The sequence below is a fragment of the Podarcis gaigeae genome, assembly GCF_964106915.1.
Source record: "Podarcis gaigeae genome assembly, chromosome: 5".
NCBI classification, from domain to species: Eukaryota; Metazoa; Chordata; class Lepidosauria; order Squamata; family Lacertidae; genus Podarcis; species Podarcis gaigeae.
In genome coordinates this window covers 56,565,366-56,583,040 of record NC_139681.1, presented here as the reverse complement: position 1 = coordinate 56,583,040, position 17,675 = coordinate 56,565,366, and the positions used below count along the sequence as shown (strand labels likewise).

Below are 17,675 nucleotides of genomic sequence, written 5' to 3'. Positions count from 1 at the left end.
TTTCATGTGCAAAGGGAGGGGAGAGGCTTCCGTCTGGGTGGGGATTGTAGAGGGAGGGAGGGAGGGAGAAAGAAAGAATTGGCCAGATTCATCCTCTTGCTGTCACGCAGAACACTGTGCCTTTAAGGAAAGGAGAAAAGCGTAGGGAAATGATAGGAAAAAAATGGTAGGGAAATTAGTGGAAAAAATGAAACTCTTCATAACCAGATCAAGATGACTCATTCACAGAACAGACAAAAAAAAAAAACAACCTTTGCCTTCAGCTGTCTGGGCTGTGAAAATAGGCACTGCAGTTTCTTCTCTGGCACCCAAAATAATGCTTGCTCAAGAACAAAGGATTTTTGCCTTTACAAGATGATGCAGTTGGCGATATAGGTGCTGTTATGGTTACTTCACCATATTTTATAAGCTTTTCCTAGTAAAGTTCACGCTGCTTTAAGTAAGTACTGTAATCATGGTGAGATAAAACGCCACTGTCTTTAAAGCAAAGGGTGACTAAGAATCCATAATGCTGAGTGATGTCAGAAAGACGAGCAAGTGCTACACTGGGGTTTTCGTGTGTTGTTGCTGCTGTTTGCTGTGGTGACATTGATTACATGAGCATCACTGGACCCTTTTGGATCATGCCTGTCATTACCTCCTTTTGTTGAGTCCCCAATGGCTAACTCTCAAGCCTGCAGGCATCTACTAGGGAGCAGGCCTTTTTCAGCTGAGGGGACAACTTCATGGAATGCCTTCTCCAAGGAGGACCATATCAGTTTGGGCCTTCAGTCACCAAGACAAATCCTGGCTCTTTGTTCCTGTTTGGTTTGTTTTTTCACCATTGTCTTGTTTTATGAGCTCCTGCTGCAATGTGGTGATACAATAATGATGTGGTATATTTGTTTCACTGTTGTTTTTGAAGGTTTTTTGTGTGTGGCCATTTGGGGCTTTTATATGTATCAGCCATCATGGGCTGTGCAAGATCCAGCTGCCCACTCCCACTCCCAGGTGTTAGAGAATCTCAGTGGGAGGCATTGTCTGGCAGCTGCCAAATGGCAGCAAGGGAAGACTTGCCTTCATCCTGGGCTTGCATGATGACACTAAGGATGACCGATGCCAGGTGGTAGGAAATGCCACCTGAATAATGTGTCGGCACAGGGACATTTCTGTTTCTGATACTACATTTGGATATCATTTTATTGTGCGATTTTTTTGTAAGACTACTTGAGCACCTTTCAGGGCTAAAAAGCAGGCTGTAAGGCTTCTTATGCTCCTGTAACAGGACTCTCCTCCCTCCTCTCCCTCTTGCATGTACCACCCCCAAATCTGCTCCAAAACAAACTTGGACGCACAGAGGGAAGAGAGGGGAGGAAGACCTTGTGCTGATAGGACAATTTCTTAGCACTACATTGGATAAAACTCTAAGTATTCCAAATAAATGATAGATTTTGATGTTTCGTGTAAGCCTCTTTGGGTTCATTTCTTTTAAAAAGAAAATCAGGGTATAACATACATTTTAAAATACATATCCATCCCCAACCTAGCTATACATTTTCTCTCCCTTTCTCTCTTGCTTTCTATTCTTGATTCTGTATCTTTATTTCTGTTCTGATATTTATTTATTTTTGCAATGCAGACTTCTAATAGAAAGGTTTTCCATTGGGAGTAAGGCTAGTCCCCTGCCCTTTCTATTAATTGGGGACAGGAGTATCATCCACAGCGGATGGTTAGCCATCTGCAGTGCTGAAGCTACCAGAAACCACCACCTGTCTGAAAGGACTATTTACCTTCCTTGTGGCAACATACTAACATAGCTACTCTTCTGGAATTTTATTTTAATGGATTGCCTATTATTTCAGCTGGTGTACACAACTATGCCATAGGCAGGAAGCCCTGCTCTATAAATAGAGGGAACTTTGTAATGGCATAACTGAGTAAGAAATATTCAGAAGTCACATACACTTACAATGCACATCTGAGTTCTGAAGTGCAGAAGGGTTAGGAAATGTCATTCTTCCAGTCTCTAGCATGAATTCAAGCCCCAAGGAAACCAAAGAGTTCATCCCAATTTAGCATGGGCTTTAAGTGTTTCCAGGTTTGACTGCTTGGGCAGGCTACATGGTTCTCAGCCTTTGTGCTCTCTGATAATTCTAATTCAAAGTGTTGGTACTGACCTTTTAAGCCGTAAACGGCCTTGGTCCTGTATACCTGAAGGAGCGTCTCCACCCCCATCATTCAGCCCGGACACTGAGGTCCAGCACCGAGGGCCTTCTGGCGCTTCTCTCACTGTGAGATTTGGGACTCAAGCAGTCATCTAGTCCAGGGATGTCCAACTGGTCGACCCCACAGTGGAGTTAAAGTCTTCACCCCCAGCTTTCATCACTCTTTTCCTCTGTTGTGTCAAATGCTTATGTAGTCGGCACGTTAGAAAATGAAAGTAGCTGTTACTGCTGTGTCAATGTTGTAATAGGTGTGCGATGTCCCCCCCAAAAAATAAAGCTAAAAATGCTAGATTAGCTTTTCCTCCCTAAAAAAAGCTTAACAACTTTGGCTTTGCCCCCTTGCCCCCCCCCTAAAAATGCTCAACAACTTTGACTCCTCCCTCTCTCTTGGGAGTTGGACGTGCCTGATAGTCCAACTCCCTGCAATGTGTGTTTGAAGACTGTTTACCTGGCCACAACCTCTGCTGAATCAGGTCTTGGTTCCAGTTCTTAGTACTTATAGCCCTGAGTTGACTGCTTGTCTGGTTCTGAACCCTGACATACCTTTATGTCTGTCTCAAGTGCCATCTGCAGACTCACTGCAGCTTTGCACCCAGCTCCTGCCCTTATTCTGGAGTTTCAGCTCTTGTGTCCTTGGCTGTGGTCCAGTGTTGACAGTGAATGGCAGGACCCATAAGACAATTGGGCACGCCCACTGGGACTGATGGGAATTGTAGTCCAGCAACATCTGGAGAGCCACATGTTCCCCATCCCTCATTTAGTTGATCTGCTGCACTGTGCCCTGGTGTTGAATTCCTGTTTACCCTTCAAAATGTACTTAAATATAATCCCTTGCGGTGGCTCCTTTTATAACTGAACTAACCAGTTTTCAGATTTCATATGCACAGCTCTCATGCTTGATGCCCACCTCCTCATGTTGCTTATGCTCTTCCCTCTTTCTTTTCTTAGCCACTAATATCCACGTGGCAAGCTTTGAGACTACAAGTGCAGGAAACAGACAGGATGTGCATAGTCAAATCTATTAGTGAGTAGTGCCAGAGTGAGCTGTTGGAAGGGAGAAGCTGGCACTGAGAGGACCCACTATTCAGGTCGTGTTCTGGAGACAGAGCATGATGAAGCACAAAACATAACAGAGCTGGCCATACCTTCAGGCAGTTAAAGGCAGCCACTCCAGACAGATGGATTAATGAATCATGAAAGAACAGCAATTGCCATGTTTGAAGTTTTGGCTTTTGCTTACTGTCATAGTACTTGTGGGTATTAAGCACTGTGACTAAGGATCAGCAAATCTGTCAGTTTCCTTTTATCTCCCCCCGCCCCCGCTCCCAATCTTAAATTCGGTTTTTTAAATTCACCAGCATTTTAGTGTAAGTTCCTCCTAATATTTCTGTGTGCAATTTTGCCTATTATGCACATTTTTTCAAAGCAATTCTCCCTAATGAAATGCTTTTTGAAATTTATTTTCACTAATACATATGTTTTTATGCACAGTTTACGTTAGTATAGGTACATATTTTTGCACATAAAATCTGACTGGAGATGCATTGCAAAATTTGGAGAAGTGTGGATGTTAAGGAGTGACAGTGTTTCATATTGTTTCAGAAAGTGCAAATTAGGTGGGTTCAGCTTTAAATGTGAACTGAATGTGATTTCTCCCCTATCGCCAAATGTTACTTGGGACAGATACCATTTGGTGTTCCGCTACAGGCAGCAAAATCTCTTGAGCTGGGCCTGAAGCATTGTAACAGGGAATGAAGAGAGTATGAAGGCTGCATTGTGGAGATGGGCAACTCATTGGATGGAGAAAGCAAGGCAGAGAGAGCAAGGCAATCTGTGTGATGGAAAAAGAAGAAGGACAGGTCTAATTAATTGTTGGCAGTTAGCAGTTAATCTCTGTTTGTGACAAAGGAAGCACATAGTAAAGAAAAGGAAATGGTGAGTAAGAAGTGATTTTCAACTAAATTTAACAGTGCTTACTGAATGGAATCTGGAGTTGTTCTCTAAACTGTATTTATTTTTCTTTAAGTATCTATGCCAGGGCACATCCTGCTTGCTCCTGTGTAGGGAGGTGTACAGGGAACTCAAGAGCTGTTCCAGCCATTCAAGTGGAGAAAATGCATACATAGGCAGGGGGGCTTCAGGGTCTGCCCTTGAGTCCTAGTCACATTATTTTCAATGTCTGAAAGGGTCTATTTGTGTGTACAATTGAGATCCCTGTCCCCATCACCTAAGCACAATTGTTCTACATAAACAGACGTACTGAAAAGAGTCAATGATTTTGGTTTGAAAGAGAGGTTTGCACTACCCTCCAAAACATGTGCTTCCCAGTTCTACAAGTCTCACCATTTCATTGTTCCTGTCTGCATTTCCCATGGCAGCAACTGACAACCAGAGAGAGAACCAAGCACCGTAACAATCAAAGACACTGAGATCCCAAGGACAGCGGGATACAGTGCTGCAGATAAGATTTACAGTGGTGATGGGGAACCTGTGGTTCTCCAGGCATTGTTTGATGACAACTCCCAGCATCCCTAACTGTTGACCATCTTGGCTGAGGCTGATAAGAGTTGGAGTCCAACAATCTCTGGAAGGTCATAGGGTCTCTGTCCCTGATATACAGGCTCCAGAACATTTGGGAATAAATAAGGAAGGCTTTTGCTCTTCAGTTTCAGAGAAAAACTGATACTGGTTCCCAGGGGCAGGGAATCATGTGTAAAGGACTCCCCTCTCCTCACTTGTGTATAATTAATATGCATATTTACCATACTGGTGTCTAGTTATAAATATAAATTAGATAAAGGACCTATACAAAGGGAACTAGCAGCACAATTGTTTTGTTGTGTGCCACCCCAATCTCTCAGCAGTGCGAGATTCCAGGGGTTCCATACACTTACCCAGGGTTCGTGTTTCCTTTTGGAAATGAGGCACATTGGGGACTGTAGTGTCTTTATGATATATGGTTTAATTACACATATATACAACTTGAGTCTACAATGGAGGGGTTCACAGTATTAACACTCCAAAAGGGTCTTGTTTCTCCTGTAGCCACAGCATTAGATTTAAACAGGCATCAAACATTGCTCTGTCTCAGTCTTCTCCCAGCTTGCTGCTTTACATCTGGCCTTCATCCCTGCAATTTTTCACTCTTTCCAATTATCAAGTTGAGGGAGGGGCCTCACCCATTTGCCCTCTCCCACAGAGCTCCTTCCTTTGTTCTCCTTACACCTTCCAGGAGGCTAGCTTCGCTATTCCAGGAATTAGAAGGCTTGATTTGATTTTAACACTTGCTGGATCCAGAGATTAGAGGGTTCCGGCATACAGTTCAACACCCCAAACTCATAACACTATACAAATCCTATTCAGACAAATTCATGGGTAAGTGAGCACAGGATTGCAGCCTAAAAGAAAACAAAGAACACCTATCAATTCTCCATTATTATTATTTTTTGAAACAGGCAAAATATTTATTTATTTATTTAAGTTTATATCCCACCCTTCCCCCCCCTAGGAGCCCAGATATTGGGAGGAAGAATGTGCTATCACAACTCCCAAAACTGATGCCTGGTTACCACATGGGGAGCCAACCAGGCAGCAACTGGCACAAATTACTTCCGTTGCAAACAGGAAGAACAGGTTTTCCTAAAACTTGATACTTAACTTAGAATTGTACACCTAAGCAGAATGCAATGAATATGCTTCACAGTGAACTCATTATTTAAATTTATGTATGTTAGGATGCACAGTAAATAACAACGTGCTGCATTTTTTCTATTATATGGACTTGTAGTTTGTTAGTATGTTTTGGGTATTGTGGGTGCCACGTAAAAAAAATTAATTAATTTTTTTAAAAAATTAAACCTGTATAAGTTTAAGATTAAAACATTTAGAAGGTTTTTTTTTTAAATAAAAAAAATATTAAAAACAAACTACTGAGATGCCATAATTTCAAAAGCTATTATGGTTAAATTAATATAATTTAGTTTTGCTTGGTAAGTAAAACTTGGTAAGTAAAATGTTAGCATTACCTGACATTTTCAGAAGGTAAAATTAAAATTCTTTGTTTTTCTGAAAACAGTTTATGTGCTTCTTTATCAAACATAGATTTACCAAGCTAAATATTGTCCAATCACAACAATAATAGATTTGGATTCTGCACACCCAAAAACATAATTAGGACCCCACATTGGATTCACCCTACTGGGAGGGCTTCCATATCTACATATTGTCACTTGAAGCTGCAGACACACATTCTAAATGTGCATGCGTAAACTCACCTTCCTGTGCTTTGTGCTTTCCTGCAGTACCTGCTGAACCTGTACAAGTGTAAGCTAGTAGGTCATTATAAAGAGTACAGCTCTTGATAGTCCCAGAACAAAGGAACACACTATCCCATCTGGAAGCCAGAGGAGCTAGGGCAGAGCCAGCCATGTGGCCCTGTTGTATGATTAGCCTCTACAAGTGAGGCAGAGTGCAGCAATGACCTCAGGTGTCAGATACTAGTGGGGGCGGGGAGAGGAGCATCCCTCCAGCCATTCTACTCTGTTGGAGATTAGAACTATGTGTGTCACAGGGTTGTTGTACAATTGCTAAACAAGCCGTCTGTCCTCGGCGCATGTGGGAATGTTATCCCATTGCCAGTGTTGACTGTTCAAGTGCCAGAACAGTCAACTTCTGTACTTTGAATGGGATGGGGCAGAAATTTGGTCTGATCCACATTAAGATCCACTCTTTCTGAAACAATATGTGAACCAAAATGCAGCTATACCCTGAAATTCACACTTCTCCAAATTTTGTGATGCAATTCTCCAAACTGAAATGTGTACAAAAGTACACATATTAGGGAATAGTGTGTATAAAAATACGTATTTTAGGGGAAACAGGGGAAACAGCATTCAAAAGTGCACTATATTGCTTGCAAAAATGTATATAGTAGCCAAAATTGCAGACAATATGTGTATGTTAGCATTTTAGTGCACATTCCTCCTCTATGATTCTCATGAAGACTATTACATTTTTAAAAATGCAAAATAATACAAACTGGATTTGAGAGTGGGGGAAAATGAGACATTGAGAGAAACTGAAATTAACAGGTTCATTCATCCCTAGATGGATGCATCATTCTGTATTTTGCCTCAGGCAGCAACACATCTTGGGAGCAGCCCTGGCGATGAGGCAGCCGTGAAATTGATCAGAGCAGCAGCAGGAGAGGGAACACTTAATCTCTTCCTTCTCTCCAACCAGCCTGGGGTTGGGGTATATGTGGTCCTTTTAGCTTATTCCATACCGAGAAAACATCACCTCGGGGAGGTCAGTTTTAATTGGGAAGGGAGGCTATATTGAATGAGTTAAATACCTCATCTCCCCACCATTGCACTGATCAAAATTGCAACCTCTAGCAGCTATATTAAAGTAAAACCAAAAACTGTCAGGAGACTTCTTATATTCCTCCAGTATCTTACTTAGTTTGACACTCACTGAGATGATAAATCTGTACTACGTAAAAACAGAACAAAAAAAAGCAAAACTAGACGTCTCTCTCAGCTCTACATTAAAAACAGAGATGTCTAGAAGATGGCAAGGTTATTGCTCTTCTTCCTGATACCTAGTGTTCTGTGTCCAGGGATTTATTATTAAATCCCCCCTTTTCCATTCAAGGTTAGAGCTGGCCTGAAGCATTTTGCTGCCTGAGGTGGAGCAGTAAAGGGCATATACATCCACCCCACCAGTCCAGGTGCATAATATCCAGGGCTGGTGAAATTATTTTGGCACATGCGGCAGAAAATCTCACCTCTCCTTGGCAGGAAAAATACAACAACAATAAATTAGAAATAGCAGTTTGCTGTCATCTCAGAAACAGCTGCCTTGCTGTGCTTGACGATAGGGCTGGCCTTGCTGAATTCTTACAGCTAAGGAACTTACAGTGAGAAGTAAGCCTATGTCCTATCTAGATGATGGAGATTAGTAGGGTGCAAAGTGTGTACAATAGTAGTTAAATAAGCAAGAGCTGCAACCATTTCCCCTAGAGTCTAGGCCTTTACTCTTTCCTCCACCACTACTGGTCACAAGAAAAACATCATTCATCATCAAGCTAAAGAAAACTTGCTTTGCAAAGGCTACACTGAGCGACACATGACTTGACAAAGCAGGAAGCACATAAATATAGACATGCCAGTGATGTCTGACATGTTGAATAGCCCTGCCTTGCATCCTCCTCATTCCGATGCCAAGAGTAAGACTACTTTTTGTGGAATCCATTGAAGCTTCCACTGAACACTAGTTGAGAACATCACGAATGGGCACACTGGCCCAGCTTGCACATCACATTAAACCGTACTTAAAAACAAACTATGGTTTTTAATGTGAAGTGAAAACTGGAACATTAATTGGTCATATGATGCAGAGGGCTCTCTTGTCTATGAAAGCTAAGGTGTCACAAGACTCTGAATTATTTTTGCTGCAACAGATCAACATGGCTACTACTCTGAAAATTGTAATTGGTTTCTTAAATGGTTCAGAAGAAACATTCAGGTTAATGCAGCTGATGTTCTATGCTTATTAAAGGACAAGACATCTTGAAATTACCCCAGATCCGCTGCCAGTTCATTTAGTTATGGGGCAGATAGTTAAGCTTAATTTGTAATATTTGAATGTGGCTCTTCCTTCTTTCAGTTAGTGGATTTATAATACTGTCCTTAAAACATACTCATTCATCTCTACTTCTGCATACCCTTCAACACATTTTCTTATCCTAAACAGATTTTGTCAGAGCATGTTGTACAAGTCAAAGCTAAACAAGTCTTATTTATATGATAAGGAGATAAGGGAAGAAACAGAGCCTTATAGCTGCTATGCTCAGGTATTTGTTGCTAGTTTATGGCGCCCTCTGGTGTATTTGAAATACTGCCTTTGTGCTTTTGGTTTGTGCCTAAAACGTTCCTGCAAGTCTTGAAAACGTTGGTTTTGTTTTATTACCAACAGAAATGTACCCCTGTACAGATAGTATTACCTGTTTTTAGTCTTTCCTTTACAATAAAATGAAACATCTGTTTTGTGCCTTTCACATACAATGAAGACTTAGCAGGTGGTTTTCATCTGAAGAAATTGGTAGAGATTTTTCAAATCAAAATGTGATGTTACTTGCTGCTAAGACAAATGGTTTATCCTTTAGAGTTTAGCAGGGAATAAATATCTTATTCAAACCAACAATGAACCACCTCATAGTTTTTGTTACCGTATATTATTTGTATCACAGCAGTCATCCAATTTAAGGTGCCATCACCATTTAGTCTTTCTGACATCTCTTTTCTGCTTGACAAAATCAACAGGTGAGCATTGTCCATGTTTATTTGTTCTATTCCATGCTAGTGTCCACAGAAAAGCTGAGGGGGGGGGGGGAGACTTTTGGACAGGTGTTCTGGATGCTCTCACAATGAATAGTTGAAGGATCTCCTTGATAAATGTGTGGTCCCAAGCTGTGATCTAAAGGGATATGTGCTTTCTGATTACTTCCACTCCATCCTCAGACTTTGCTGTAATAGGTAGCATACTCTCTTTTAGGCAGCTGAGGGTGTGCGATTTCTCCTGCCCAACAATTCCCATTCTGGATCACCTCTTGGCTGAGGCACAAAGGGGGCTTACATTTGTGCCAGTTCTTCAGAATTTTGTTCATGGTCCCTTGATCCATGATACCCAGCAATTTTTCCTTCTCTTCTCCTGTTTCGGAAGGTGTCTTTTCCACAAAGGTTGCATGACCCATGCTTAGGTCCTTATTTGTGCCCTCAAAAAACTGCTGGATGCAAACCTTGGCAAAGCTTTTAGCATGTTCTGTGCAGGTCTCATCAAAGAGCTTGCGTTCAATGTCGATATAGTGAGACCAATACTTGCTCTTCAGGAATGCGGCTTGAGTAAAGCAGGGACGTAAGGAACGAACAAGGAATGCCAACAAGGTCATCAACAGCACAAAGGTCCAGCCCATTGCCTGAACGGGAAAACCAAACATCATACTATTATTAGGGAGGTGGTTGTGGGAGTGGGATAGAGAAATCTATGTAGTACACAATTGCAGTCATGATTATCAGTGGTCTTCCAGAATCTGTGGATATTGGGACTAGCAACCTCAAAAGATTGTGGGGCTGCTAGGCTCATGTCTCATCCACCAATGAGTGGATGATCCAGTTGTGTGAACTAACATCACAATCTACCTCATTGTACAATGGCAGTGATGTTTCCATATTTGTTTGCCAGATATAAATCCAATGAAAGCCCTGTGCTGTTGTATTTGAAGCTCTTGAAGTTGGGGGATCAAATGGAACCTGAACCAAAATCTAGACCAAATCTTTTAGTTTTCCTGAACCAGAACACAGTTCAATCCATTTTAACAGGGATGTGTTGGGGAGCAACTACACCAGGAATAAGGAATCTGTAACCTTCCTGATGTTGTTTGCCACAACTCCCATCAGCCCAAAATGGCCAATGGTTAGGGATAATGAGAGTTGTGGTCCAACAACATCTAGAGGTCCACAGGTTCTCTATCCCTAAACTACAACACAGTATCTCCCATATTGCAGCAGTTACCCATGTCTTTGGCCTGTCTGGATAATAATTTTCTAAAATGTATTGCATAAACAAATTATTTCCCCACTCCTAAATCCAGTATTTTTCCCCTTGGCTTTCATTATTTTTTTAAAGGAGTACATTTTTGTCTCATGCTGAAACTGGCATGTCATTTCAGTAATACTAAGTAGAACCATTCAAACACAAAAGTATTTAGAATTGGGTTTTTTAATAGAATGAATTGATTATCTATAATGCCAAATTTAAAAACAGCAACAGTGCAACAAATATTGCATGATTAAAGAAAGCTCTGGTTAAAGAAAGATCTGAATATTTATTCCAATACATTCTTAATGTTCCATGCTAAGAAAAGCAGTGGTTATCCAACTAATACACAGCTGAGGAAGGGCTAACATTGCCAAGCAATGCCAAGGGGAAACAGAACAGTGGCAGCATCAGATTGGTGAGAACACAAGTGATCAAATCAGATTTTTAAAATGACTTTGACGTTGTTCCCAGGTGAAAACCTAGAGGGAATTTGCATCCTATTTAAGATGCAGAGAACAAATGCAGACTGAACGCAGTAAACAACAGGAAAGGACTGTATTGACCTGCCTGTTTTAGGTTGGGATCACTGGATATATTTGTCTGTATTTGCATTGCAAATGGAATATTTGGAAGCAGGGGAAGTTTAATCATAGGAGTTCATCCCTTCTTCTCTCACTTCCTTCTATAATCCATACTTCTTACCAAAAACGATGCATGGAATTATTACAGTAAGGAATCAAGCACTCTGTTTTGCAGAGTGCACCCTACATAATCCCACTCTTTGAATGTGGAACTAGTACACATTGCAGCTCCAAATGTGTGCACACTTACTTGTGATTAAGGCCCACAATTTATGCTGTAAAAAGAATAAACTGCAATTGTAGCACGAGGAGTATATCCATTACATCACATTTTAAACATGTTTTCTATGAAGTGGGACCTCAAGAGAAGGAGGAAAAGTGTTGTATTTCTTACCAGTAATAAAGAACTGCAGCATGCTGAAAAATGCTCAGAGTGCTTGCAGTGCATAGGAAATGATAGCATGATAAGTGCATATAAAGTCATATAAAAAGCCTGCCAGCTTTATAAGGGGTCTCTCCCATTCTCTACACCAAATTAGCTTCAGCAAATCCTGCGATCACTTTTTGCTTACCTGTGATATACAGCGCAGATACCTGGTTGCCACCTCTTTGGCAATAAGTTCCTGCCCCTTGTAGATGTCTGTGCAGGGAATCCGGGCCAGAATTCTCCTCAGTTCCTTCTCAGGTAGTTGGGTATAGCTCTGGTTCCCCAACTTATCTACAGGCACAGAGGTGCTGAAGGCACATATAAAGCACTCTCCATGCAACAGTGTGACTGAAATCCAAACAGCAGGAGCAATCATAGCCCGCTGTGCCATGGAGCAGAACATGTAACGCAGGACAGCCGGGTCTTTCTGCCTCTTCCCTGTGGGTCTTTTCCACTCTTCAGCCAACATGGAGACATTGTTATTCATCACAAAGCCTAGTAGAAACAAGACCAGGGGTGGCACAAACAGGATACCCATCCCATAGGCCAGGTTATAACCTGGTAGACATGGGCAGTTGAAGTCAAAAGCCACGTACATCTGTGCACTGGCAAGAGCCATGATGCCACATATGCCATTCATGAATGATTCCTGGTTGGACTGGAGGAACTGGAAGATCATACGGAATTTATCCATCGTTGTCACTTTATGCACACTCGCTTGCCCAAATGCAATCAGAAATTTGTTGCCCTTTTCATGGGGCAGAATTTAAAAACAACAACAACAAAAACCCTAATGCATCTTGCCAATGTCACTTACTTTTTCAGTTTCTGCTCTTACACCAGCTTTTCAATTGCTCAGGCAACATGTCCCCCTCCCCCATTTATTCTTTGCCACTTCAGTACATTGACTTTGTTATCTTTACCTTATGAGTGAATCTCTACTCCTCCCAGGTTGACTTGGTGTGCATTGTATTCCCTCTTCTGAAAAGTTAATTGTGTGCCATTGTCAGGTATGTCATGGCTTAATACAGCGAACACTTCTTTCCTTGTGGGAGCCATCACATCTCTTATTTAAAAAACTCTTAAATCCCTGAGGTTGCCTATTTGTGGAGGCATGATTTCTTCTGAGGAGTTATTTGGAATCTGTTCTAGGCACTCTTTATTCATGACAGGAAAAGGATTCCTCTGGCTTCTGTTCATGTGCCTGCAAATGCCACATGCTCCTCCCACTGCCCTTAGAAAAACAAGGGAAAGCTGTGCCCCACCTTTGTAGGTTTACCTGGGGCGGGGGGAGAGAAAGGAGAGTGCCTATGCAAATATCACTGTGTGGGGTAGGAATGGAGGAGCAAGACAATTCAGTTCACATTTAAAGTTTATTTTATTAATACAAGTTTCTCATGGCCATTGGCTAGAACAATAAACTTATGAACTGAAGTGAACATTTAAAGTTGAGCCTACCTCATTCCCACTTTCCAAAACAATACGCACAAAACACAACCAGCCTTCAAAATTCACACTGCTCTGAATTTTGCAATGTGTTTTCCAGTCAAATATGTAATGTGTATAAAAATGCATATGCTAGGGTAAAGTGTGCCTAAAATGCACATCTTAGCAAAATAACCTACAAAAATGTGTTATATTAGGGGAAATTGCATTCAAAATGTGTGTATTAGGATAAATCTCCACTAAAATGCTGAGGAATAATTAGGACAGCTTAGCAAGAAACTGATGTGGAAAAATGAACTCATTTGCTCATTCTCAGCTTAGCAAGAAACTGATGTGGAAAAATGAACTCATTTGCTCATTCTCAGCGTAAGATCCATTCTAAGGATAGGGATTTGGCTAAGAGAAATATAACTCCTGTGTTTTTCCAGCTTCTCTCTCCTTTTGCTGCTCTTTTTGAAATTTTGGAATCCTTCACTGCTTTATACTCTGGGTGGAGCTGTAACATGAATCAGAAGCAGCAGCAATCTTTTCTTTCTATATAATGTTCTATATCTATGCAGAGCACTGCTACTCCCTCTTATTTTATCCTGCAACAAGCAGCATTTCCTGTTACTGTATATTTCTCCCATGTAAATGTGATCTGATGTGCAGAAGTCTGTAAAGAGATTTTGGTTCAACAGAACCCCTTAAACTAGCCACTTGCAATCTCTCAGCATCCTTTTCTCTTCTGCAGGATGAGAATTTCTGGTCTCCTTCATCAGGGAGTTGAGAAGTCTTGCAAATAATAATTTAGGAAACTGCCTTATGTTAGAACTGCCTTATGTTAGGTCTAATGTTTTATCTATCTAACATTGTATTTTCTGATGGGCAGCAACTCTCTGGGATCTCAGGCAGAGAACTGTTCTCTTGTCAGTTAAACCTTTAACTGGAAATGCTGGAGGCCAGTCTTGGGATTTTCTACCAAAGCATGTCCTCTAATTCTGATCCGTGCTTGAAAACAATTAATGGTGATGTGCTGCTAATATAAATGTTGACATATTTGTTAGTTGTTTTAATGCAAAGAAACGGAGAGAACAGAACATGGGATATACTGGGTGAGATCCTGAGAAATGTGAGCAGAGTTATTAATGTGAAGTGGGACTTTCCTACCACTTCCTTCCTGCTGAAGCCCCTTGCGCTCCTGAAAGGCTAATCTCAAGGATCAAGAGACTCTCTGAAACGGCTGGGGATGTGATGTGGGGAAGCTGGGCTGGAGGGAAGGGGCAGAAATCAAAACCAATGGGATCTTTCCCCTTTTGTGAGAGTGGAAGTGTGCTTCGCTTGTCCAAGAGGATGAAGAAGAGATTCGAAAAGTGACATCTGATCCTTCTAATCTAAACCCTAAAATGTAAAATGTACAATTGGAGGCACTCTGTTTTAGATTTTTAGCTTCATAGTCAAAACTCCAAGGTTTTGTCTGACAGTTGGCATTATCATGAGCTTACACTAAAATTGTTTTATTTGTTCTTCAACGGTATGTTTACATTAGGAACTCAAAATGCATCAAGTGGTCATTTCCCATCACTGAATTTCAGGCACATTAACACTGTGTTGTACAAATCAGAGAAGGCCTGGGGATGTCTTCACCCAACACACGTGACCGTTTTGGTTTTCCTGCCCCCACAACACCCTCTGCCCAGAACTTCTATTCATGAAGCTGCCATATGTCAATGCACATGCATGATGACTGTCTCAAATGTACACACATTTCTTAAGTATAAAGTAAAGTAAAGGGACCCTGACCATTATGTCCAGTCGTGGCCGACTCTGGGGTTGCGGTGCTCATCTCGCTTTATAGGCCAAGGGAGCCAGCGTACAGCTTCCGGGTCATGTGGCCAGCATGACTAGGCCACTTCTGGCGAACCAGAGCAGTGCACGTAAACGCCGTTTACCTTCCCGCTGGAGCGGTACCTATTTATCTACTTGCACTTTTGACGTGCTTTCAAACTGCTAGGTTGGCAGGAGCAGGGACCGAGCAACCAGAGCTCGCAGGGATTTGAACCACCGACCTTCTGATCGGCAAGTCCTAGGCTCTGCGGTTTAACCCACCTGCGTCCCAAGTATAAAGTAAATGTTGCTTTATTTTTGGGGGTCAGATTGAAGCTGGTTTGAGAGAAAACCCATCAGACAACAATATTTCTCAACAAACTATAGTGGTACCTCGGGTTAAGAACTTAATTCATTCTGGAGGTACGTTCTTAACCTGAAACTGTTCTTAACCTTAGCTTTAGCTAATGGGGCCTCCCGCTGCTGCTGTGCCGCGGCAGTGCGATTTCTGTTCTCATCCTGAAGCAAAGTTTTTAACTCAAGGTACTATTTCTGGGTTAGCGGAGTCTGTAATCTGAAGCGTATGTAACCCGAGGTACCACTGTACAAGATCAGTACGGATTGTGGCTATTGGTGTGTGCATGCGGCTCTAACAGCAGGAGCTCACTGGATGTGGAGTAAGTGGTAATGTGAACATACCCTCCTTTTGGAATACACCTGTTAAGCATTAACTGGCACCCCAAATCCCCATTCAGTGGACCTCCAGAGCAACTTGCTTGGATACTGCTGAGGTCACTTTCTTAATCACATCACTTTGTTGAAAGAGTTACATGATCACTGAAGCTTGGAATGGGGAGGGGAGACCACAGAGAGCAACTTCCAGTGAATTGAGGCTAAGCAATGATCTGTGGGCTGGTGATATTAAAGGAGAACTCACATCAAAGGCTTGAGAAAAGGGAACATGTAGTGAAAAGCTTCATGGATATTTGTAGAGAGCTTTTTAATCTGCCGGGGAAAGTTCTGTGTTACCACACTGAATGCAGGCTAACCATTTAACAAAATGAGACAGCCACCTGTCTTTGGCTGACTTGAAAGCAAATAGTTACTTATTTATTTTTTTTTATTATGGAATTTCCAGACTTGGTTTTTTGCTGTCAGAAAGGCGTGTGGGGTCCTTGTGGGATTTTCTTCTTCAGATTCCAAAATAATTTGTCTGACTTTGGATACCAGGCACCTTAATTGGGGTTGGGGGACCATTTGCTGCTGCCCCTCAGCAAAATGCCTTGGTCCGGACCTGTGGCTAGGGATTGTGTCGTGTTCCATACAGTGAGAGCAGGCAGAAGCTTGACTGGGGTCAACTGTCTTATCTCTAGTTGGTTTGCAAGTAGATTGGAACTGATTTCTGATTCCTAATAGTTTAACAATGGTGCAGTGATCACTTTGCCACAGCTGCCTTGTAAGGTAGGCCAGCTGTCCACAGTATGTTCTTGTTTGTGTCACCACTCCCCCTTTCCTCTAACTCTTGGCCAAAGAGAGGACTAGAGCTACAAGCTGGTTATCTTGCTGGGAAGGTGGTGGACAGCTAGCTCCCTCCCATCTTCATGGGCTGTGGAGCAGTATGCTTTCTTTGTACTTTCCCTCAGGCACAAGTAGAAAGCATAATGGCAAGCAGCTAAGCAGGTGAGGGAAACACAATCCCTTGGGCGTGTCTCAGAACCACTCCAAGCCCCAGTGCCAAATTAAAGAAAGTTTTGTCTTTGTGTGCAGGTTTTTTGTGTGTGTGTGTTTTTAGAGGAAGAGCTAAGAGACAAAGGGAAAGCAGCCTGGTACTTTAATACAAAATAAAAGACTAATGGATGGAGGACTGTTGGAAAGAGTCTCAATACTCACATACACACAAGGTCGCACAATGTAGATTCAGCATGCAGTGACCCTGGATGGTCAAAAGTTGGGACAAAGGAATGGGTCTCCATATTCCATGTTTATGTCATTTGAGTCCAGCTGGCCTTGAGTGACAGGGCAGCAACAAGCCCAATCAGCTGAGTTGCACGTAACTAGGCACCTGTTGGAGCCTAGGCTGGATGAGTGCTGCTCCTGGTGGCCTACTCCTGGCAGATAGGACATATCAAATGAGTTATCAGATTGTGTGCTTGGAAGTGGCAGACATTATGTGGCTGGGTACTTGGGAAGAAGGGTGGCTAGAGATGTTGTCCAGTGGTACCTCGGGTTACATACGCTTCAGGTTACATACGCTTCAGGTTACAGACTCTGCTAACCCAGAAATAGTGCTTCAGGTTAAGAACTTTGCTTCAGGATGAGAACAGAAATCATTCTCCGGAGGCACGGCAGCAGCAGGAGGCCCCATTAGCTAAAGTGGTGCTTCAGGTTAAGAACAGTTTCAGGTTAAGTACGGACCTCCAGAACGAATTAAGTACTTAACCTGAGGTACCACTGTAGTTGCAAAAGACACATACTCTGGCAGGGCATGCCTATGCCACAAACAGCAAGTAAAATAATAATCAGCTACAGCATGCTAATTGCTTACCCCTCAGCCACAGTATTCTTTCTGTGTAAAATATAAATATTAAATGATTGTCTTTGAGCCATAGC

General features: G+C 42.0%; 1 protein-coding gene across 1 annotated transcript; it reads right to left on the bottom strand.

Annotated features, from left to right (window-relative positions):
• Window positions 1–9,723: 9,723 nt before the first annotated feature.
• Window positions 9,724–12,573, bottom strand: CALHM1 (calcium homeostasis modulator 1; the record flags this gene model as incomplete). The annotated part of the gene is made up of 2 exons (XM_083738620.1): window positions 11,959–12,573; window positions 9,724–10,182 (listed from the first exon to the last, which is right to left on the bottom strand). Exons 1-2 carry the CDS (start codon window positions 12,505–12,507, stop codon window positions 9,724–9,726), a joined length of 1,008 nt encoding a protein of 335 aa, XP_083594746.1. The 5' UTR covers window positions 12,508–12,573.
• Window positions 12,574–17,675: the final 5,102 nt, after the last annotated feature.